Source organism: Lutra lutra, chromosome 14 (genome assembly GCF_902655055.1).
Source record: "Lutra lutra chromosome 14, mLutLut1.2, whole genome shotgun sequence".
NCBI lineage: Eukaryota > Metazoa > Chordata > Mammalia > Carnivora > Mustelidae > Lutra > Lutra lutra.
This window is the reverse complement of record NC_062291.1, coordinates 3,104,975-3,129,607: the sequence shown is the minus strand read 5'-3', so window position 1 is coordinate 3,129,607 and position 24,633 is coordinate 3,104,975. Positions and strand designations below refer to the sequence as shown.

At 44.8% G+C, this 24,633-nt stretch overlaps 1 protein-coding gene across 3 annotated transcripts in view; it reads left to right on the top strand.

The window, feature by feature from the left end:
* Positions 1–2,304: 2,304 nt before the first annotated feature.
* Positions 2,305–24,633, top strand: part of EGLN1 (egl-9 family hypoxia inducible factor 1) — a 61,417-nt gene continuing 39,088 nt past the window's right edge. Inside the window, exon 1 of one of the 3 annotated variants that reach the window (XM_047701888.1) lies at positions 2,305–3,800. In XM_047701888.1, the coding sequence (XP_047557844.1) occupies positions 2,904–3,800 (897 nt within the window). In that variant the 5' untranslated portion in view covers positions 2,305–2,903. The remainder of the gene's footprint in view (positions 3,801–24,633) is intronic. The other 2 variants (XM_047701887.1, XM_047701886.1) reach the window with 2 other exon arrangements.

Sequence of the window (24,633 nt, the reverse complement as noted above, 5' to 3'; positions counted from 1 at the left end):
GAAAATTTTGGAAGTGCCATATTAAGTATTTTCAAGGTATACATGTTCAGTTTGTGATTTTGTGTACTTAGAACAAAAAGGAAGCAAACGAAGGTTTTTTTTTTTTAAGATTGTATTTATTTGTCAGAGAGAGAGAACACGTCCAAGCAGGCGGAGAGATAGGTAGAGAGAGAAACAATTCCCCCACTGAGCAGAGAGCCCCACATGGGGCTCGATCCCAGACCCTGGGATCATGGCCGGAGCCCAAGGCATCCTCTTAACCAAATGAGCCACCCAGGTGACCCACTACTGAAGGTTTTGATATGAGTATCTGTTCTTTTAACTAGACATGAAGAAAAAAAGCACACAGGCATGTAAATACACTTGTTTGCACACCATAGACCTAAACAGTAATTTTAAACAAAATTGTTGGGCTACTTTTAGTACCTACAAATAACTAAATTTAGAAGAATCACATGTTTGTGGAATGAGTGTTCTTCAGTAAAGTTCCTGCCCTTGAGGATAGTTAAGAATCATTTATAATTACTCTAGCAAAAGGAGGCCTATGAGGTATTCTCTTTTACATGTATTGGAATTATAGTTCATATAATTTATGTATACCAAAAATGTTTTAAAAGTGTGCTATTTTAAGTCATTGAACAGCTTCTTTACATTTTTAAGAACTTCTTAACTAATTTGCTTGGAATCTTGCTTAGTGCACAAGGCAGACCTAGCAATTCCTTTCTCTTTGTTCCGATCCCCTTCTACCCACCCCTCTCTTACGAAACAGTCCAAATTCTAGGTTGTCATTATTAGTTTACGTGTCTGCCCCGTGCACTGGACCATATACCTGTCGAGTGTACATAGTAGAACTAGTTCATTTGTGTGCCAAGCACAGTGTGGCACGTAGCATGCTTCTAAGGCATTTGTTGAAAAAGCCTAATTAGCAGTATCTGAAACAATATTTTACTGCATTTAATTAAGCTCTGGGAAAGTTGGATACACAATTGAGATGGATTCAGGTGTTGATTCTTTCCAGAAAGTTGGACTTTTAGTTTGGTTTGGAATTTGAAGCTGTGAGTATAACATTGACCTCAGTCTCCCAAAGTCCAAGCTAATTGGAATCACTGTCCTCAGTCACCAGGACAGACGACTGGATCGCCGGGAGACTGTTTAGTTACATAGAAGAATTTAGGGACACTTCTAAGTTCTGTATAGTTGGTGCGAGAGCTGTGATGTTTTTGACTCAGGCCAGTTAAAAAACAGAATTCTACAAAGTAATTTATAATCATTCCTTGTATTCTCCTGCCTTTGACCTTTCAATTGCTCTGTTGTCAATCTGAGAGGCTGTCATCTCCAGGACTGATGTTACTGTCAATCTGTTGGGATGATACGCAAGCCTAGCACAGCATTTTCACAGTAGCAGGCGTTCAATAAAAATTGTGAAAATCTAAATTGCAGCTTTTTATTCTTAAGTGGCAAAGTGGAAAGAAATCTTTGGCTTTATTTCTGATAAGATTTTTATGTCTTACAAAACAAAAATAGGTTCATCGGGCGTGCACGGATTCTAACATGAGATTTTTTAAATTTAAGAAGTCGTTAATGCTCGTTGACCGCCAAAATCCCAATTCTCAGGAGAAATTCCATCAGTTTGAATTTAAGTGCCTGAATGTGGATATTGGAACGACCACTGATTAATTTGAACTTGGCAGCCAAAAATTTCTTCAGAGGATTTGACGCTCGGCAACATCTCGTAAGGCTTAGAAATGGCTTAAAAAAAAAAAATAAAGTAAAATTTCAGTACCTGTAAATGTGCCTCACAGGGGGCATGGGGGGCTAGGATGAACGCTGCAGCGAGACTTATTTTTTGTTTTTAACCACTTCAGGCCTCGAAATAGAGGCCGTGTTGGTGTCATGGAAAAAGCAGCCTTGGAATCTGACAGAGCCTAATTCCTGGATCCAGTCCCAGTCCCGCGTGACCTTGGGCAAGTTACTTTACTTCTCTGAATTTCCGTTTCCTCCTATGCAAGACCGGGACGGCGAGAACCACCTTGCAGCGCAGGCTGGGGCGCGCCGAGAACCCACCTGGCGGGTCCTAAACCGACTGCGGCCATATTCCGGGCCCCGCTCCGCGCAGCTCCCGCCCCCGCGCTCTCCCCAGCAGGTGTAGGCACCGTCCGCCGCGCAGGGCCAGCCTGCGGCCCCGCGGCCCCGCCCTTCCGCTCTCGCGGGCCTGCCCCTCGGCGTCCGCGCAGGCAGCGCCGGGCGGTGGCAGCGCGCCGGCCTCCGTGTCCCGGGCCCGTCCCGGGCGGAGCGCGCAGAGGGGCGGGGTGGGGGTGGGCGCAGGCTGCCGGGACCCGGCTCCCAGGCCCAGCCCCGCCGAGTGCCGGCGAGCGGAGGCGGCCCCGGCGCCGCCCGCGCCCGAGCGCGTGTGCGCGGCCGCCGCCCCCTCGGCCCTCCCCTCGGCCCTCCCCTCGGCCCCCTCCGCCCTCGCGCGCCGCCCGCCCGGGTCGTGGCGGGGCCGTGGTGTACGTGCAGAGCGCGCAGAGCGAGTGGCGCCCGCACGCCCTGCGCTCCTCCACAGGCCCGGCCGGGCGACCGCGGACGTTAAGGCGGCGGCGGCGGCCGGTCTCGCGCGCCGGGCCCCGCGTGTCCGAGCGGAGGTCTCTGTCCGCCGCGCAGGCCGCGGTGCCCCAGCTCGCGGCAGCGATGAGGCGCTGAGGCGGCCGCCGGCGCTGCGCGGCCGGACCCGAGGACGAGGAAGCGGCCGGGCCGAGGGCGCGGGGCGCCGGCCTCCCTCAGGCGGGGAGTGGCGGGTGCATGGCGCAGTGACGGCCTCTGTCGCTCCGCCCGCTCCCCGTCCCCGGGCGAGGCCCTCCGGCCGCCACCTCTCCTGCTCGGCTACCGCCTCCGCCGCCGCCGCCATGGCTAATGACAGCGGCGGGCCCGGCGGGCCGAGCCCGAGCGAGCGAGACCGGCAGTACTGCGAGCTGTGCGGGAAGATGGAGAACCTGCTGCGCTGCAGCCGCTGCCGCAGCTCCTTCTACTGCAGCAAGGAGCACCAGCGCCAGGACTGGAAGAAGCACAAGCTCGTGTGCCAGGGCGGCGAGGGCGCCCCCGGCCACGGAGCGGGCCAGCACCGGCACCCCGGCCCCGCGCCCGCCGCCTCCGCGCCGCCGCCCAGGGCCGGCGGGGCCGGGGCCAGGGAGGCCAGGAAGGCAGCGCCGCGCCGGGACAGCGCCGCCGAAAAGGCGGGCCCGCGGGCCGCCGGGGACTCGGCCATGGCAAAGGCCAAGCCCGCGGCCGACCCCGCTGCGGCCGCGTCCCCGCCTCGCGCGGCTGCCGGCGGCCAGAGCCAGGCGGCGGCGGTCGAGGCGGAGCCCGCGAAGGAGGAGGACCCGGAGAAGACGAACCTGTACCCGCCCAGCCACACGCCGGGCGAGGGGCTGAGCCACGGCGGCGGCCTGCGGCCCAACGGGCAGACGAAGCCGCTGCCGGCGCTGAAGCTGGCGCTGGAGTACATCGTGCCGTGCATGAACAAGCACGGCATCTGTGTGGTGGACGACTTCCTGGGCAAGGAGACCGGGCAGCAGATCGGCGACGAGGTGCGCGCCCTGCACGACACCGGCAAGTTCACGGACGGCCAGCTGGTCAGCCAGAAGAGCGACTCGTCCAAGGACATCCGAGGCGATAAGATCACCTGGATCGAGGGCAAGGAGCCGGGCTGCGAAACCATCGGGCTGCTCATGAGCAGCATGGACGACCTGATCCGCCACTGTAACGGGAAGCTGGGCAACTACAAAATCAACGGCCGGACGAAAGTAAGTGAGCGCTGGGGGGTGCGCTGGGCGTCCCGTAACTGCGCGGGCCGCCCGCGGCCCCGCGACAGGAGCGTGGTTTCTCTGTAGAAAGTAATTTCCTTCTTGTGTATGTAGACCCCATCGGGAACACGGTTCCAGTCCGGAGATAGGTGCTTATATCCTTTCTCTCTTGCCCACTGTTTTCCACTTACTGCCCCTTTACAAACGTCTCTGTCTGATGGCATGGTTTTGTGGCTGACCTTAGGCCCGCCCTTTCACTTTGCTGTTTTTGCTTTTCCAGTGCACTGTCAGTTCAAACCTTACTGGAGTTTTAGCCTCCCGTTGGGGGTAGTAGAGTAGTTCCCAAAGCCAGCGCTGGTTCTGCATCTGCCCAGTGTTTGCCTACACCCCTAAATTCTCCCTGTGGTGCCGGAGCCGCTCATCAGGTTCTGGTTTACAGAGTGGAATGCTGTGTTTGGTTTAAGGAGATGCCGGCCTGACCGCGAAAAGGTCAATTTGAAATCAGTACGTGGTCAAAAGACTCGTGTATTCAGGAAGAGCTTGGCTGCTCCCCTCCCTCCTCCTATCTCCTTCCCCTTCCCTATCCCTACTGTTTTGAAACCCCCCACAAAACGGGGAAAGAAGTATTTCCGTTTTTAGACCTTGCAGTGTAGGTGGGTTACATTTTTAGCATAGGTTTCCTTTATTCGCTTTGTTAATATAATCCTTCTGTTGAAACAGAAGTGTGTTGTAGCTTCCTGCTAGGAAAAAAACAGAACAAAACCCACGGAATTGAAGCAGGAGGGAGAGCTCGTTCTAAAATCTCAATTTGGTGGAATCTCTTTGTTTTCTCTTTACTCTTGTAGTGCCCCCCCCCCCCATTCTTCTGCTGGTACCTAGTCTAATTCCTCTTCCCCCCTCTCTATGGTAAACCCGAGACTTCCCTCCTTAATGCTCTCTCTCGCAGTTCTTTTTCATGTTGCTTCCCAGGTCTTAATCTTTTCTTTGTATCCAGCTCCTCCCCAGGCCGCCCTGCTCCACCCTCCTCCACCATCAATCTGTGTCTGATAGTTTGAGTTTTAAGAGCTTGTCTTAGGAGACCGTCACGTGTGTGTTTGTGCACACACACGGACTCTGCTTTTGTGTGTTGTCAGGGCATCTGTTTTGCCAGCATCATGGGTGACTTTCAGGCTGCCTGAAGGCCGAGCATAAGGCAGTGAGGGAAGTTCTAAACATGAAAATCTTGTGGGGAAAAATACAGTGTAAACTCTAATTTATATATTGCCGCCTCATTACTGGATGAAGGCACATGTCTTCATGTGTAGTTTCAAAAACGTGAACAGTCGCTTAATATTAAGCTAGAGGAGGAAAAGGAAGCCTGATTAGACCTCAGTCTCAGTCTGCAATAAGAATTTCATTTATATAAAAAAACAAAACTTTTGTCATGGATCAAATCTTAATATAGTCATGAACTCTAGAGCAGGAAGGAAACCGGTCTGCGGGAAGATCCCGACCGGTCATTAGTTGGGATATAAACTTAAGGCTAATTTACGAAGAAGTTAATGTCCTAAATCTTCCTTGATCTGCTTTCCTTGGTTAATTTAGCTTTCCGAGTTAAGTCCTCTCCTGACCCCCTGTTTTCAGTGTGGCCTCAGGGAAGGGATAGTAGTTAGCCCGGCAAGATCTTAGAGCAGTTGCTTCTCACCTAGAGGTTGTTAGAAAATAGCCACCTCTGCATCAGGCATCCTGGTGCCTGAAGGGAATAGTAGTTGAGGTCCTAAATCACTCTAGCGTATTATTTTATTTCGTTTTTTTTTTTTTTTTTTTTTTTTAAGAGATTTATTTATTTATTTGAGAGAGAGAGAGCTTGCATGGGGGCGGGGAGGGGCAGGGCAGTGGGGCGGAGCCAGGCATTGGGAGAGGGGGAGAGAATCTCACCATGACCCTGAGATCAGGACCTGAGCCAAAACCGAGAGTCATACGCTTAACTCACTGAGCCACCCAGGCGTCCCAGAAGGGCAGATTTTAAACTCCTTAGACTGATCTTATGCTTACATTAATTTTCAGCACACAACTTGAGAATCCATGAATGTTTTTAGGGAAGCTCTTTCATTGTATTTGTTTGAGAGAGCTTTTGTCAATTGTGTTCAATCATGTAATTTTAGTATTCCTAAAAAAAACCGAAGATCTTGCTTTGGGGGAATGGGAGAGCTGTCGGGTTGTTGGCCACCATATATTGAGCAACCACTGTGGGCTAGGCACTGGAGTGGGCCCAGTGCAGACGTGATCACCATAATCAATCTTCTGAAGTGTCAGTGGTAGTTTGGCTAATTTACATTTGAGGATATTTCAGGTCAGACGTGGCTAAGGACAGCCAATTGTACTAACCTCGATGGCATTCATATTTAGGTGATTCAGTTATCAAGCCCCAGGCTTTTTCTACTATACTGCATATAGGTAGGATAGTAGATGAGCTGTGGATTACTTAGCATACAACTGGGACTAGAATTTGCTATATTTTATTGATGGTGATAGCATTAGCCTTGTGTGTGAATAACTACTTTATGGTTGGCCTCTATAAACTTTTTAGTAGATGACTACGCAGTGTTTATTTCCGATGTATATTTCAGTGTCTGAAAAGCCGCTTTATAGTTACCCATTTGAGTCATGCTCATTTCTGTGTAACTTTTAAGAGAGGCAGAATATGGGCACTAATGGGATTGAAGAGAGGATCTTCAGTTAAGAATTTTGTCATTCTTTACACCACTGTAGCAATTTAAAAAGTTACTTGCCCCAAACGTGTACTGTTTTTCTCACTGAGATTTTCACAACAACAGTGTAAAATAGGTAGATTATTGATATATTTTTCCTGTTCATCGTTTAGAAAGGTGAGCCTCAGGAAATCATGCGCTTGTGGGAAATCATGCCACATACCGAGACTTAAATTGAAGTTTTCTGACCAAGAACAAATATCCTTTTTTATTTATATTGTCTATTCTGAGTGGTCTTTGTGTGTGTGAGGGCCTGATAATCAGTGATTTATACTTGGCTGTGGCTCATTCAGTGTTAAACTTTGATTTCCCCCAAGTTTCTACTTCAGACATGCTTATCTGGCCCACTGTTTGTCCAGCTCCTTTAAAAGAGGAACTGTGGGGAAGGATGAAGTAATGCACTCTAGGACACATGTAACTGAGCTGCAGCTTCCACTTTCTCTGGTCCTTTTTTCGGGATTTTCCCATCTTTTGCCCTTAAACTGACCTTAGATCCTTTTTCCTTTCTCACACCCTTCCTTCAGCCCGCAGTGAGTTCAGTAGGAAGAAATCGTGGTCTGCTGATCTTTGAAGAGCGGTGTCATGTGGGCTCTAAGAAATCATAGGAGGCTCCACTTGGGGAGAGGAGGAAAAGGAATGCAGATGAGCGGGGATCATGGGAAAATGCTGAACCATTCAGTTGGAGTTTCTCAGCTACTGTGAAGGAAGATGTGCCTGTTAGAGTAGAAATGCCAGAATCATATACGTATTTTTGGAATTCATCCAAAACTTAACTCTGTTCAGTTCAAATATACATCAAGAAAAGGAATGATAAAATGGGTTGAGACTAAGAAGAAGCAAATTATATTCCCAAGATTTTTCGTTAGTGTCGCCCTTAGTCAGCTCTGGCTGGTGATGGTTTTCAGAGCAAAGAATAGGATGAGGAAAATCCTGTTGGCTTTATTCTCACTACTGTAGTAGAGATGTGGTGACAGGCCTGTAACATCTGTTACAAACAAAACCAAACATAACTTCCTTCTCGGTCCCCTTCTGCCACTTTCTCTGTACTCTTGGCATCCACCATGCACGAAGGGGAGCAGCTGGTTTAATGTTTTAATAGGTCTATCAGTCTTAAAGATCAGAGTCCATTATTCCGTATGTGAAAAGGTCGAAAACATTGCAAGTGCAGTAATAAGTTTCCCGTAGTGCTTTACAGTTTAAGAGAAATGTGCGGACTGAAAAAGCCGTCTTCATAGGTTGTGACTGAACCAAGTTCAACATTGTAGGAAAACATTTTGTATAGCGAATTAGTATACATGTAGTTCACATATAATGTCACTTCTTGAACTATTAAAGAATTCTATTTTAAATTAAAAGAGTTTGTGTTTTTTGGACGTTTTTAACTCTTCATCCACCTGTTACCTTGTAAGCCCCAGGAATACGCTGTAAGACCTTAGTCCTGGGAGGACGGCATCTGAACGGAGAAAGCTGGTGGACTGGGCGCTGCTGGTCCATCTGGCAGGGATCCTGGGTCGGCTGCTGCTTCTGTGTCCCTGAGCCGATTGCTTCATACTGCTGCATCTCAGTGACTCTACTTGTCCACTGGTGTTAAGTCATAGTCGCCTTTCCTGCCTCGCAGGCTTGCTGTGAGCAGTACGTATAATTATGCGTGTAAAAGCGCTTTCTAAATGGTAAAGTCCAGTGTTAAACTGTTGTTAACTATTACTCCATGTATTTGAAAGTTCTCCTGTTTTTCTGAATCTTTCTGTAAGAATGAACTTTTCCTGTCTTTCCTTTTATAAGCTAGAGGGAATAAAGACTGAGAATGATCACCCATTTTTTATCTGACCACTCCTCCCAAAACACATACATTTCTTTTTAAACAGAGAAAATAAGTCCTGGAGAGGTTAAGAGGCTTGTTCAAGGTCATAGAGTTCCTTACTGACAAAACTGACTGATGTTTGATTCAGTTGATTCTTATCAATTCTCTGCAACTTTATGCTGGATCTTGTGTAAAAATGACATATCCCTACTTAGCTAATTTTGGGGGTATTTGGGGGCCATTTTTTGAGAATTGCTTGACCATTTATAGCTTCCCTTTTTCTTCTCCCTTTTACTCCTGTCATTGTACAGTATGGCTTACTTGACATTCTAGTTTAAATTTTCCTCCGTAGGGACAGGCTCCTTGCTCAGCCTGCTTCTCCCTCTGCCTACCACACCCCCTGCCTGTGTGCTGGCACACATGCTCTCTCTCTCTCTGACAAATAAATGAATAAAATCTTTGGGGCACCTGGGCGGCTCAGTGGGTTAAGCCTCTGCCTTCAGCTCGGGTCATGATCTCAGGGTCCTGGGATCGAGCCCCAAGTAGGGCTCTCTGCTCAGCGGGGAGCCTGCTTCCTCCTCTCTCTCTGCCTGCCTCTCTGCCTGCTTGTGATCTCTCTGTCAAATAAATAAATAAAATCTTAAAAAAAAATAATAAAATCTTTAAAAATTTTTCTTTAAATTTTCCTTCTTTAGTTAATTCCTCCCTAATTTCCCTAGATGTTCTTTATTCACCTTTTCTTTCCTCCAGCATTAAAGCCATTTTCCTGAATCAGGCCTTCCCTCTCTTGTTTCCTAAGTAGGAACTATCTTTCCGTTCTGCCTCTGTGATTTACATATTTATTCTCTCTTTTCCTTTACTTTTTTCCCCCACTATCAGGCTGCATATCTGTCTTTGTTCATCTTCTCCAGCGTTTTCTGAAGCTTGTGCCTTTCTGGTATGCCTTTGGATAGATGTTATCAGCTTCGTTATTTAATTTTTTGCTTTAGGCCTTTAAAGTGACACCAAATGTTCCAGTCTCGCGTTTGACCAGATGCTTAGATGGTTTTCATAGATGCAGTTTACTGCTATGCCTGCCTTGTTTTTATTATGCTTGCATTTACCTCCTTTCCCACTATGCCTTTGTTTCTGCACTTGAAATACTGTCTGTAACTATGGGATGGCGTTCATAGCAGTTATGAACTATATTCATAGATGGTCTTTGACTGTTATTCCAGCTAAAACCTTCCTGTTCTAAATAAATAAATAAAACAAACAGAAAACTGACAGATGGTTAACCAAAGCCTTCCCTTAAAATCGTTGTTACCACACTTGTATTTCCTAGTCCAAATGGGGAACTGTTCTCCCACCTTTATTGGAATGTTTTGTACTTCATTATCACATTTTCCCAGAACCAACTCACAGTTCTGTTTCCAAAGAGCTCGGATATTATCTGTGGTCTGTGTTTGCTCATTGAGGCCACTATGAAATTTTCATGAGTTTGGAATCCTCATTTTCCTTATTCAGTGTCCCAAACCCCATTTCTTGGCCAAAGCAAAATGTATGTGCTCTTGGTTGGCCTTGTTGTATTCTCTGAGTCCTGTTTTGATAGTCCTTCCATTCATTTGTTCATTCACCAAATACGAAGCGAGGACTTGCCTGTTCCAGGAGCTAGGAATGTCTGAGCAACGACAATACCGAAAAGCCCTTGTTCTCATGGGGCTTAAATTCTGCTTGAGGTGAGCGAGAGGTGGGGAAAGACAGTCACTAAACAGATGCATAAGTAAATACATAACGTGTTAGGTGGCAAATATTAAGGCAAAAAATAAACAAAGATAGTGACCAGGGGGTAGTCTCTTAGGATCGATAAAGTACTAAGATGATATTTTAAGTAGACACTGAAGTAGACACCTGGGTTATGTGGATACGTGCAAGGAGAACATTCCAAAGGAAGATATTACATAGCAAATACTATGGCCCTGACACAGAATGTGCTAGATGGGTTTGGAAAACAGCAAAAAGGGGGCCGCTCTGGTTATAGGAGAGTGAAGGAGGGAGTAGGGTAAGAGATGTGATCCCGGAAGTGGTGGTATGGGAAGTAAGGTCACATGATGTAGGATTTTGCCTTATAAGCCAGGGCAAGAACTGGGTTTTATCCTGTAGGCAATGGGGAGTATCTGCAGACATGGTGGAAATGAGTTGGATTCTGGATAGATTTTAAAAGTAGAGTCTGTGAGATTTGCTGATGGATTTGATGTGAGGTCTGAAAGACAGGAAGGAAGGAGTCGAGAATGACTCCTGGGTTTTTGGCTCAGGCAGTGGGAAGGAAATAATGATTATTTTGTCTTGCCCTAACTCTTCTGCCTTTCTTCTCTTGCCCCACTTTTTCAGTTTCCATTTATAAGGTGGTTGACACTTAATTTGCAGCCAAAGCTACAGAGAAAAGTTCTCTGCTCTTCCTTTGCACATTCCTTCTGACTGCCTGTGCTTGCTGCTGTTGTGGACCTTACAGCCCGTCCTTTTCTTCTGCAGAGGCTGCGTGGCTTCTTTACACGTTGTGCTCTCATCGGCCCTGCCATGGATGCTGTCTGGGAGTTACTACAGCATTTCTGGTGCTGTCAGCAAGTGAGGCTGTGTGTCTTGTATGAAATGCTCAGTTAAGATGGCTTATAGATACAAATCATGTAAAAATTACACATGGGGGCGCCTGGGTGGCTCAGTGGGTTAAGCCTCTGCCTTCGGCTCAGGTCCTGGGATCTCAGGGTCCTGGGATCAAGCCCCCTGTCGGGCTCTGTGCTCAGCAGGGAGCCTGCTTCCCCCTCCCTCTCTCTGCCTGCCTCTCTGCCTACCTGTGATCTCTGTCAAATAAATAAATAAAATCTTTAAAAAAAAAGAGAGAGAATTACACAAATTCTGAAATTTTAGGGAAACATTGGAGAAAATGGGTTGCATGTGAGAGACAAACATAGATTTAGATTAAATGTCAAAATAAAGTCAGAAATAAAACACCTTGGTTTAAAAATGCTGTTGAAAATAAAGCTACTGTAGAAAATTGAGAAGAAGAAGAAGGAATATAAAATACCAAAAATAATCCCATTGAGGGGCACCTGGGTGGTTCAGTCAGTTAAGTTTCCGACTCTTATCTCACCACAAGTCTTGATCTGAGGGTCATGAGTTGAAGCCCCACATTGGACTCCATATTGAGCCTGGAGCTGTTTTAAAAAATAATAATAATAAAAAGAATAAATAAAGTTTAAAAATTAAAAAAATAATCCCGTTGACATGTACCTAGGACGATGTGGTAGCTTCATATAGTAGTAAGGAAAGAGGGGATAAGTTGAGGATAGCGTTAGGCTTTATATTCAGTGATCTTAAAAAATGCTAGAGAAATAGGGGTTCTCATCCCCTTGCTGTGGATCCTGATACTGGAATTAGAACTAAAAGTACCAACTATCAAATGGAAGCTAATGGTGTTAAAATTGGAATATTGTATCCAGGACTTTGAAGGATAGAAGGCCTCACTTTTGACTCCAGACAGAAGTATAGATAAACATTAGGTGATCGTGTATGAAGCGGTTTTTAAAAATTTTAAACCTGAGGGGGCCTCGGTGGCCCAGTCGGTTGAGCATCTGCGTTCAGTTCGGGTCATGGTCCCAGGGTCTTGGGATTGAGCTCTGCTTTGGGCTCCCAGCTCAGTGGAGAGCCTGCTTCTCCCTCTCCCTCTTTTGCTCCCCTGCTTGTGCACATGCTCTCTCTCTCTCTCTGTTTGTCAAATAAATAATTCTTTAAAAAGACTAAAAATAAAAATTAAAAAAATTTAAACCTGAAAAGTTAAACATGAGCTATAGAATCCAGGAATCTGTATTCTCAACTTAATTCAGACAACTTCAATTTAAGACTGAATTTTGAACCTTTATTTTTTTTTTTAATTTTATTTATTTATTTATTTGATAGACAGAGATCACAAATAGGCAGAGAGGCAGGCAGAGAGAGAGGGAAGCAGATTCCCTGCTGAGCAGAGAGCCCGATGTGGGGCTTGATCCCAGTTCCCTGAGGTCATGACCTGAGCCAAAGACAGAGGCTTAACTCACTGAGCCACCCAGGCACACCTAAGACTGAATTTTGTATAATAAAACTTAGGTAGAAAATATCAAATCTAGCCAATTAATTGAAAAGGTTTGGTCAGGATTTTGGAGTCTTCAGAGATTGACCATGCATCTGAATTTTTTTCTCAGTATTGGTACTCCACTCTGGTCTATAAATGGTAAGTAGAAGTTCTGAGTCTGTAGTTTTGTCATATAAGTGTCCTTCATTCTAGCTCTAGGCATTTGTTACTTTCTATTGTGTCTTCCACTGACTTCTTAGTACTATTTCTCTGAAATAGATGTCTTAAAAATTACCTACCTTTCTCTTTCTTTCTTTCTTTCTTTCTTTCTTTCAATTAGGCTCCATGCCCAACATGGAGCTTAACTCAAGACCCTGAGATCAAGACCTGAACAATAGTCAGATGCTTAATTGAGCCACTGAAGGCACCCCTTAAGAATTATTTTATATTTATTTTAAGATTTTATTTATTTGAGGGGTGCCTCAGTCGGTTAAGCATCTGTCTTTGGCTCAGGTCACAATCCCAGGGCTCTGGGATCAAACCCCATGTTGGGTTCTCTGCTCAGCAGGGAGTCTGCTCCTCCTCGCCCTCTGCCCTATCCTCTCCCTCCACCCCTGCCCACTTAGGCTCTCTCTCTCTCTCAAATAAATACAGTCTAAAAAAAATTTTATTTATTTGAGAGAGAGCGCATGCAGGTTGGGGGGAGAGGAGCAAAGAGGGAGGGGGAAAGAATCTTAAGCCGACTTCTGCTGAGCAGGAGCCCACACAGCTGATCTCACATCCCTGAGGCCACGACCTGAGCCAAAACCAGGAGTCAGATGCTTAACCGACTGAGTCACCCCAGGTGCCCCCGGAATTTTTTAATTAGAAAATTCAGTGATCTTTTACCCCCTTAGACCAGGTCTTCTTGTTGCTTCACTAGCACAATTAACCACACTGCCTCTAGAATCCCACACAGCTTGCTCACTAGGCTGGGTCTTAGCCTTTCAGTTATTTTTCCTCGTTATACTTTTCAGTTTTCCTTCTTTTTTTTTTTTTTTTTAATTTGAATTCAGTTAGCCAACTGTAGTACATCATTAGTTTTTGATGTAGTGTTCTTTGATTCTTCAGTTGTGTATGACACCCAGTGCTCATCATATCATCTGCCCTCCTTTATGCCCATCTCCCAGAGTTCTTCTTTTCGCAGCTTTTTTTTTTTTTAAAGATTTTATTTATTTATTTGACAGAGAGGGAGCACAAGCAGGGGGAGCAGCAGGCAGAGGGAGAGGGAGAAGCACCCTCTCCGCTGAGCAGAGAGCCCAATGATCCCAGAACTCTGGGATCATGACCTAAGCCAAAGGCAGACGCTTAATGGACTGAGCCCCCCCAGGAGCCCCTCTTCTCGCAACTTCTAACCGTAGTTTTTTCTTGCAGCTCAGTTCTTAACTTTCTCCTCATCACTGTCAGAAGCCACAGGTGGGAAGAACTTGAAACATCTATATTTCTAGAGTTTTCTTCTCCACTTGTATTACTTACCTTTTGCTACATAACAAACTACCCCAAACTGTAGTGACTTCAGACAAAATCTGGGCACAGCCTGGCTTCATCCTTCACATGTCGGCCAGGGTCTATGGTCTCTATGGTCTCCAAGGCTTGAATGGGGTCTGTCTGCCTCCAGGCTCTCTCTGTGGCTGTTGGCAGCGTTCGTTTTCCCGTGGGTTGTTGGACTGAGGACCTCAGTTCCTTGCCATGTGGGCCTCTCCCAACATAGCAGCTCGCTTCATCAAAGTATGCAAGCCAGAAACGCCCTAGCAAGACTGAGGTCCCAGGCTTCTGCAGCCACGCCGAGGGAGAGACAGCCATCCTGGACTGCGTTCTGTTAGCAGCAAGTCCCTAGATTGACTCCACATTCAAGAGGAAGGAATTACACCAGGCTCTGAATGCCATTTCTTTTTTTTTTTTTTTTCTTTTAAAGATTTTATTTATTTATTTGAGAGAGAGACAGTGAGAGAGAGCATGAGCGAGGAGAAGGTCAGAGAGAGAAGCGGACTCCCCGCGGAGCCGGGAGCCCGATGCGGGACTCGATCCCAGGACTCCAGGATCATGACCTGAGCCGAAGGCAGTCGTCCAACCAACTGAGCCACCCAGGTGCCTCTGAATGCCATTTCTTGAGTTGTTTCTCCCTTTGCAGTGTCTGCCCTTAAATGTTACTGTTCTTTTTTTTTTTTTTTTAATTAAAGATTTTATTTATTTATTTGACAGAGAGAGAGAGATCACAAGTAGGCAGAGAGTCAGGGGGAAGCAGGCTCCCTGCTGAGCAGGGAGCCCGATGTGGGGCTCGATCCCAGAACCCCGAGATCATGACCCGAGCCGAAGGCAGCGGCCCAATCCACTGAGCCACCCAGGTGCCCCAAATGTTCTTGTTCTTAATGGTCTGTGCTTTGTCTTCTGTCTTTGCTCTAGTCAACACTTTTCCTCCCTGGCTGATATGATGACATGCCTGGGAACCACAGGTTCTTTTTTTTTTTTTTTTTTAAAGATTTTATTTATTTATTTGTCAGAGAGAGAGAGAGAGAGAGAGCGAGCACAGGCAGACAGAGTGGCAGGCAGAGGCAGAGGGAGAAGCAGGCTCCCCACAGAACAAGGAGCCTGATGTGGGACTCGATCCCAGGATGCCGGGATCATGACCTGAGCCGAAGGCAGCGGCCCAATCCACTGAGCCACCCAGGCGCCCCAAATGTTCTTGTTCTTAATGGTCTGTGCTTTGTCTTCTGTCTTTGCTCTAGTCAACACTTTTCCTCCCTGGCTGATATGATGACATTTCTGGGAACCACAGGTTCTTAAGTTAGTTTGCCCGTGTTCAGAACCTTGTCTAGCTGCTTAGTTGCACTCTGATTTGAGGCAAATTTTCTTACAAAGCATCAGCTTCCTCACTGGTTTAACAGGAGTTAATAGCATGTAATTCCATAAGGTTTGTTTGAAGATAGAGGGAATAATGCATGAGAAATGCTCAGCAGATCAGTTAGTGCTCATTTAACGTTAGCTGGAACTGTGCTGGTAACAGGAGGAGGATGAGAGAGGAACAGCCATGACTTCAGCTGTTGGGGTTTGTCGGAGCTCCTTGATCTGTGCCTTGCTCTGGCGTCTGTAGAGGACTAAGGGGCATCTCCACCTGAATGTCCTCAAAGTACTGCAAACTCAGCATGATCGAGACTGAAGTCCTCCCAAGTTTCCTGCCAGAGGGGACGAGAGTTGGTGGGTCTGTCTGGTGGGGAGAGGAGGGAGCAGGTTCAGAATTGATCCTGTCTGTGGACTGCATTTATTTTTTTTTAACAGCCATTTACAGAGTGCCCAGTATAATGCCAGGACCAGTGCTGGGCACTGGTAGTTCCAGAGCACCCAAGCCAAGGTAATTCTCTCTGCCATTCTGGAGTGGAAGACATCCTTGAGCTTGCATGTGTGTGGGTGTTGCTAAGATGGACAGGATCCCACGAGAGCCCATCAGGGGGCCTAAGTTGGTTTGCAAGCCAGGAAGGGTCTCCTGGAGGCGTTATTTAAGACTGAGACTTTCAGTCCGTTCCCAGTGGAGGAAGTCCTTTCAAAGTCTCCAAGTCTGAAGAGAGCACGATGTTCTAGAAGAACATACCTTCTTTTATCAATATGGAAATTGTACTCCTTTAAAAATTATTCCCTATCCCTCTTGTTCCTGTTTACATTTATTCTCTCCGGTTGAGACGTATCTTCTTCTCTGTCTAGATTATCACAAAGCCTTTTGTGTGTGTGTGTGTGTGTGTCTTTCTTTTCCAGTCCTTTCTATCCTGGTGTTATATTTCCAAAACACAGATCGTATCATAGTCCATATCATTGTTTCCCCCAAAGTCTTTGTATGCTATACAGACTTTAAAAAAAAAAAAAAATTCGGGGCACCTGGGTGGCTCAGTGGGTTAAAGCTTCTGCCTTCAACTCAGGTCATAGTCTCAGGGTCCTGGGATCGAGCCCCGCATCGGGCTCTCTGCTCGGCGGGGAGCCTGCTTCCTCCTCTCTCTCTGCCTGCCTCTCTGCCTGCTTGTGATCTCTCTGTCAAATAAATAAACAAAATCTTAAAAAAAAATTCATTTCTCATATTTTCTCCTCCAGGCACTGGAGCTTTCCTGCAGGTTCCTTGAACCTGTATTCGCTTTCTGCCTCCGCACATTTCCCTGGCGCTTGCTGTGTGGAGAGGCGGTCGGGAGGTTTCTCCATGGTGATTCTTGTCCCAGAGCCTCTGAGCAGAATTGTACTTCTAACCTGCCTGTTGCTGTGACACTGCTTATCACTGATAGAACCTTTCTCCAGTGGTGGGTTTCCTCTGCGGACCGTGAGCCACCCCAGGACAGGACCTGTCTTTCCCCGGTCGCGTGCTGCTTCTAGCATCAGGCGTCCCGTATGGTACTCGCATTTCCGCTGCGCTACTCCGGTTGGCATTTTGGTCACTCTGTACCTGGGTTGTTTCCCAGCGTTACTATTTTTTCCTTAATTCGCTCTTTCCTATGTAGCACTGCTATCCATCTTCCATGAATTTACCGGCCTTCATAAAAATCTACTCAAAAACCTTCCTGAGTTGTACTTACAAGGGCACAGTTTGACTCTTGTGCACCTAATGCCCGGCAACTGCTTGGTCCCACGCCATCTGTCCATTCTTAATTGCTCCTCCTCTTGGAAAAACAACCACTTTTTCTGCCAGATTGTTTTCTTCTGTCGCTGTCCTCCTCCTCCCGGCACATCTGCAAAGTCTTTGACTGGTTTATGACTCCCACACCCTTGCTCCAGCAATTTCAGTCTTTAAAATAGAGCTTAAATCCCTTTCCCAAATACTGCCTTGAGTGCTGTACCTCCACCCGTCTCTTCTTTTCTCTGAAGCGTCATATGTATACCTTTTGTTCCCAAGGTGTCTTCTCCAGAAAGTTAAAAGGGCAGGGGACTGTTTATAGTACTCTGTGTTGCACAAAGCTCCTTCCGTTCTGTCATGGCTTTTATTATTCATGTGTTAACACTAAGTGAATGGTACTCAACTGCCCCACCAGGTACCTTACGCTGCTTTCCCGTTATTTCCATCTGATTTTGAAAATGACACTTTTTGAAAGTCTGTGAGGGTTTTTGTCCTATTGCGGTCAACTCTCCTTTTTGTGCTTACTATGCTGTTTCTAGTCCCTATTTTCCAGATAAAAATAACCTAGGCCAATAAGGCCTAAACTATTTTTAACTGCAAGTAGGGGGAGAAAGTTCTGCTGTGAAGGTGGAGTGAAGTTTCATGCCATTGCCTAGGCCCAAAGTCAGTGGATCAGGTTACAGACCGTGGTGGGACCTTGCACGTCCATGAACCTCCAGGGGAAGGGCCAGCATGTCTTCCCTGGCCTCGCCCCCACCAGGGGCATGAGACTCCCCAGAGAACATGCGTCACTTCAAAACAAAGCAACATAATAGGCATGATGTTGAAAGTGACCTCTTGTATCTTCTTGTGCATGACCTGGAAGAGAGAAGCTTGTGGCTAGCAAACTGACCCAGAGTTCAACGCTGATACCGCATGATTCATGTACAAAGTAAAAATTTTCAAGAACAAAATTTTAAACTTCTGAAATTACCATAGTTTTGATTTGGTTTTAGAACTATAATTTACTCAGATTTTCAAGTAACATTAAAGGAGGTTTAAGAGTGATATTTAACAAGAGAGGGCATGGATTAAACAAGGTGAATAGTATTTCTTTATCATCAGAAGACCCTTGGCTTTAACTGCATTCAAGCATTTAATCAGCTTGGGAGAAACAGTTGATTTAACTGTTCAGAGAGGGCACTGGTAACGCAGATGATAGTACTTGGACGGACAGTGTAATGGTCGTTGGAATTTGATCTTGAAATGCACTCAAACATTTGTATGCTTTAATTGTATGAATTGCACTTCCCAATTTTGCTGAAGTTTGGAACTTAAAATGTTTTCATTCTCTGAGTACGATTTTTGGGTTGGTAAGGAAAATGGCCTAAAGATTATTTATCTGCAAAAGAATGGTTGTAGTTTGGGGCGCCTGGGTGGCTCAGCGGATTAAGCCTCTGCCTTCGACTCAGGTCACGATCTCGGGGTCCTGGGATCAAGCCCCACATCGGGCTCTCTGCTCACGGGGAGCCTGCTTCCTCCTCTCTCTCTGCCTGCCTCTCTGCCTACTTGTCATCTCTGTCTGTCAAATAAATAAATAAAACATTAAAAAAAGAATGGTTATAGTTTTAGGTGCATACAACCCAGATTATTTTATATCAGATTTTTTGAATAAAGAAAATTTGGGCTAAAAATCATGTATGATAATAAAATAGCATCCCTCACCAAGAGCTTAGTAGTTTTTTTTCAAGGTAATGATGTAAGTTAGTGATTCATAACTTTGTTTTGCTGTGTACCTTCTCACCCTAAAAAGAACATACACATAATATTTTGCTTATAATAAGGCCCATCCATAGACCCTACATTAAGAACATGTTGCAAGAAGAGTTCTAAAGAATAAAAGAAAACAACATTTTTTAAGCATTTAATATCTGGTTATGGTAGAGTGAGGTTTCTTTATTCAGTTGCTCTTTTTCCCCCATGTCTATAAAACTATGTTTTAGATTTATTTTTATTTTATTTTATTTATTTTTAGATTTTTCCCCCCTCTGGTAGTAGTCATTTTAAGTTACAGAGACCCAGATGAAGATATATACATTTTTTTTTTAAGATTTTATTTATCTATTTGACAGAGATCATAAGTAGGGAGAGAGACAGGCAGAGAGAGAGGAGGAAGCAGGCTCTCTGCAGAGTAGAGAGCCCAATGCGGGGCTCCATCCCAGGACCCTGGGATCATGACCTGAGCTGAAGGCAGAGGCTTTTAACCCACTGAGCCACCCAGGCGCCCCAGGGATATACATTTTAATTTAAAACTGGTGGTTTGTACGTACAGACTTCTGAAAGATGTTTGCCTCGTACAGTCTGGTTATAAAACAAAACAAAGTTAACTGGTATGTACCAAGGTCGAAACCATGACCTTAGTACCTCTCCAAGCACATCTTGCTAGGCTAAACCTTGCTTTAGAATTCTAGGTATGCAGTTCTACCATGAAAGACTGAGAACCTTTTATCACTCATGGTTAACAGTGGATTGTGATTCTCTTTTTTCTCTTCCCTTTATACTGTCTTATTCCCTGCTCCCATTGCATATGTTCATTTGTTTTGCTTCTGTTTTGTTTTTTTACATGTGGCATCAGTAAGATTAATTTAAATTTAAAAAAAAATAAAAACCTTGGGTCACCTGGGTGGCTCAGTTGGCTAAGCATCCCCGTTGTTGATTTCAGCTCAGGTCATAATCTCAAGGTTGTGAAATCAAGGCCCAGGTCCAGCTCCTTGCTCATCAGTAGGGAGTCTCTGTGATTCTCTCTCCATCTCCCTTTGCTCCCCCTGTGAGCTCATGCTCTCTTTCAAAAACTCAAAAACAAAAACAAGAGCAAAAAAACCCCACCTTCGTAACAGTTCCCCGGGAGCCCAGGAGTAGGGGTCCTCTTACAAAAATGAAACTGGAATTCATATTGGTTGGTTTTATTTATATTAAAAATAGTTCCTGTAATTGTTAGAGCTGAAGGACTTCTTGATAGTTTTGGTAGGAAATATCTTTAAATATGTAAGAATAATTTGTTCACATTGCTAGTTTTTAGGAACTGTGTTTTGATGTGGCAAATAACAGTAAGGTATTTCTCTAATGCACTCTAAAGATTCTTACAGGTTTTTCTTGGTCTTAGAATTGTCTCAGGAATGGGAAAAGGAGGTGATTGTTGACAGGAGCCAGGAATGGGGATAGCCCTGCTCTGCTCTGGATTCTGGTCCTCTGGCTCTCTGAGCACTCAGCCAGTCACTCAGTATCTCTCCCAGTCTCTTCAGCTATGAAATGGGAATCATGTTGATCTAATTAACAGGAGAAATATTGAACAGTTGATTATTGTAAGAAGCTTTTTATTTATTTAAAAAAATTTAGCTCAGGTCATGTCCTGGGATGGAGCCCCACATCGGGCTCTCTGCTCAGCAAGGGGCCTGCTTCCTCCTCTCTCTCTCTCTGCCTGCCTCTCTGCCTGCTTGTGATCTGTGTCTGTCAAATAAATAAATAAAATCTTAAAAAAAATTTTTTTATTGGTAAGGCTTTTTTTTTTTTTTAAATTTTAGTTCATTTGAGAGAGAGTGAGCGAGAGAGAGCATGAGTGAGAGAAGGGGCAGAGGGAGAGGGAGAAGTTGACTCCCCACTAAGCAGGGAACCTGGTATAGGGCTCCATCCCAGGGCCCAGGGATCATGACCTGAGCCACCCAGGCGCCCCTTAAGATTTTAAGTAATCTCTGTACCCAATGTGGGGCTCAGACCCACAACTCTGAGATCAAGAGTTGCATGCTACGCTGACTAAGCCAGCCAAGCACCCCCGTAAGAAGCTTTTTTAAAAGTGATTATACTTTGAGCTTTCAGCCGTGCCCTATCAAATTGTTGGGATTTGGCTCGATGCCCCTAACTGGTGACCTTTGTTCTCCCGGAGTTGTGTTGGTTAACATTAGCATCACAAGTTAAAGTTCAGTTTCAGAGTCAGAATTCTTGAGTTGTTTTTAATGGGATATCAGAACCTTATTTTTATTTATTTATTTTTGTTTCATTTTAATTTTAATTCCAGCATAGTGAACATACAGTGTTCTCTTAGTTTCGGATGTATAATACAGTGATTCAGTAATTCTCTAAATTGCTATTAAATATATTCTTGAATTCCCTTCACCTATCTCACCCATCCCCCCTTCTCATCCCTCTCAGGTGACACCAGTTTGTTCTCTGCAGCTACAGTTTTTGGGTTTGTCTTTTTTTTTTTTTTTTTCCTCATTTGTTCTGTTTCTTAAATTCCATGTCTGAGTGAAATTATATGGTATTTGTCTTCTCTGACTTACATCACTTAGCATCATTCTCTAGCTCCATCCATGTCCTGCAAATGACAAGATTTCATTCTTTTTATGGCTGAGTAATATTCCATTGTGTGTATGTATACACCACATCTTTTTTACCCATTATCTCTCGATGGACACTTAGGCTGCTTCCATAAGTTGGCTGTTGTAAATAATGTTCCAGTGAACTGAGGGTTGCGTATATCTGGTTTTTTAATTGTATGTATTTACTTAAGAGAGAGCAAGAGTGAGAGAGATCACAGAGGGAGAGGGAGAAGCAAACTCCCTGCCGAGCAGGGAGCCCTATTTGGAGCTTGATCCCAGGACCCTGGGGTCATGATCTGAGCCTAAGGCAGACACTTAACTGACTGAGCCACTCAGATGCCCCAGGGGTGCATATATCTTTGAATTATTATTATTATTATTTTGTATTCTTTGGGTAAATACCCAGTAGTGGAATTTACTGGATCATATGGTAATTCTATTTTTAGTTTTTTTTTTTTTAAAGATTTTATTTATTTATTTGACAGAGAGAAATCACAAGTAAGCAGAGAGGCAGGCAGAGAGAGAGGAGGAAGCAGGCTCCCTGCTGAGCAGAAAGCCCGATGTGGGGCTCGAACCCAGGACCTGGGATCATGACCTGAGCCGAAGGCAGCGGCTTAACCCACTGAGCCACCCAGGCGCCCCTCTATTTTTAGTTTTGACTACACCAGTTTGCATATCCATCAACAATGCATGAGGGTTCCTTTTTCTGTGCATCCTCACCAGCACTTGTTGTTTCTTGTGTTTTTGGCTTTAGCCATTCTGACAGGCATGAGGCGATATCTCATTGTGGTTTTGATTTGCATTTCCCTGATGGAGAGTGACGTGGGGCATCTTCTCACATGTCTGTTGGCCATTTGTATGCCTTCTTAGGAGAAGTGTCTGTTCACATCTTCTGCCAGTTTTTAATTGGATTACTTGGGGTCTTTTTGGTGTTGAGTTATATGAGTTCTTTGTATATTTTAGATATTAACCCTTTATAAGATGTGTCATTTGCAAATACTCTCTCCCATTCATCAGGCTGTCTTTTAGTTTTGTTGTTTCCTTTGCTTTGCAGAAGCTTTTTATTTTGATGTAGTCCCAGTAGTTTATTTTTGCTTTTGTTTCCCTTGCCTTAGGGGACATATGTAGAAAAATGTTGCTATGGCCAGTGTCAGAGAAATTACTCCCTGTCCTCTCTTCTGGAATTTTTATGGTTTCAGGTCTCACATTTAGATCCTTAATCCATTTTGAGTTTATTTTTGTGTATGATGTAAGAAAGTTGTCCAGTTTCATTTTTTCGCAGGTAGCAGCCCGGTATTCCAAGCATTTGCAGAACCTTATTTTTTTTTTTATTTTATTTTATTTTTAAATTTTATTTTTTATAAACATATATTTTTATCCCCAGGGGTACAGGTCTGTGAATTGCCAGGTTTACACAGTTCACAGCACTCACCATAGCACATACCCTCCCCAATGTCCATAATCCCACCCCCCCCAACCCCCCTCCCCCCATCAACCCTCAGTTTGTTTTGTGAGATTAAGAGTCACTTATGGTTTGTCTCCCTCCCAATCCCATCTTGTTTCATTTACTCTTCTCCTACCCCCCCAACCCCCCACGTTGCATCTCCTCTCCCTCATGTCAGGGAGATCATATGATAGTTGTCTTTCTCCGATTGACTTATTTCGCTAAGCATGATACCCTCTAGTTCCATCCACGTCGTCGCAAATGGCAAGATTTCATTTCTTTTGATGGCCGCATAGTATTCCATTGTGTATATATACCACATCTTGTTTATCCATTCATCTGTTGATGGACATCTAGGTTCTTTCCATAGTTTGGCTATTGTAGACATTGCTGCTATAAACATTTGGGTGCACGTGCCCCTTCGGATCACTACGTTTGTATCTTTAGGGTAAATACCCAGCAGTGCGATTGCTGGGTCATAGGGTAGTTCTATTTTCAACATTTTGAGGAACCTCCATGCTGTTTTCCAGAGTGGTTGCACCAGCTTGCATTCCCACCAACAGTGTAGGAGGGTTCCCCTTTCTCCGCATCCTCGCCAGCATCTGTCATTTCCTGACTGGTTAATTTTAGCCATTCTGACTGGTGTGAGGTGATATCTCATTGTGGTTTTGATTTGTATTTCCCTGATGCCGAGTGATGTGGAGCACTTTTTCATGTGTCTGTTGGCCATCTGGATGTCTTCTTTGCAGAAATGTCTGTTCATGTCTTCTGCCCATTTCTTGATTGGGTTCTTTGTTCTTTTGGTGTTGAGTTTGCTAAGTTCTTTATAGATTTTGGACACTAGCCCTTTATCTGATATGTCATTTGCAAATATCTTCTCCCATTTTGTCAGTTGTCTTTTGTTTTTTTTTTTTTTTTTTTTTTAAAGATTTTATTTATTTATTTGACAGAGAGAGATCACAAGTAGACAGAGAGGCAGGCAGAAAGAGGGAGGGAAGCAGGCTCCCTGCTGAGCAGAGAGCCCGATGCGGGACTCGATCCCAGGACCCTGAGATCATGACCCGAGCCGAAGGCAGCGGCTTAACACACTGAGCCACCCAGGCGCCCCTGTCTTTTGGTTTTGTTCACTGTTTCCTTTGCTGTGCAAAAAGCTTTTGATCTTGATAAAATCCCAATAGTTCATTTTTGCCCTTGCTTCCCTTGCCTTTGGCGATGCAGAACCTTATTTTTAATCAAAACAAATCTGTTGCTGATTAAGCAGTTGGCACATAGCTTTGGCACTGTGAAAAAAGAAATGGTCAGTTGATAAGGGCGTCTTGCGCTGAATTTCACATTGTATGTTACACCAGGACGTGAAGTAACAGACTGGGGATACCTTGATCAAAGGATTTCTCTCTTGCCCCCTCTTCCCCACTCCCATTCTGTTTTCACCACCCCCTTCACCATCCCCATATCCCCTTAGCATAACAAAGTCAGATGGCAGTGAATGTTTTATTTATTAGTAATTTAATTACTTAAGGTGCATTTTAAAAAATTGAAACTCTTAGGCATTAATTTAGAAAGCCAGTCATGCATATAAATAAGCTTGTTCCTATAAAACAATTGGATTAGATCTCACACAAATGAGTTTATACTGACTTTATAGTTTTTATTGATGTACACATAGATTAGTTTCATAATTTGTTGGTATTACTTAGTATTTCTTTTATTTACCACCTAGTCTATAACTTAATAAGAGGCTTTTAAAGTCCTAAAAGTTAATTTTTGCTTCC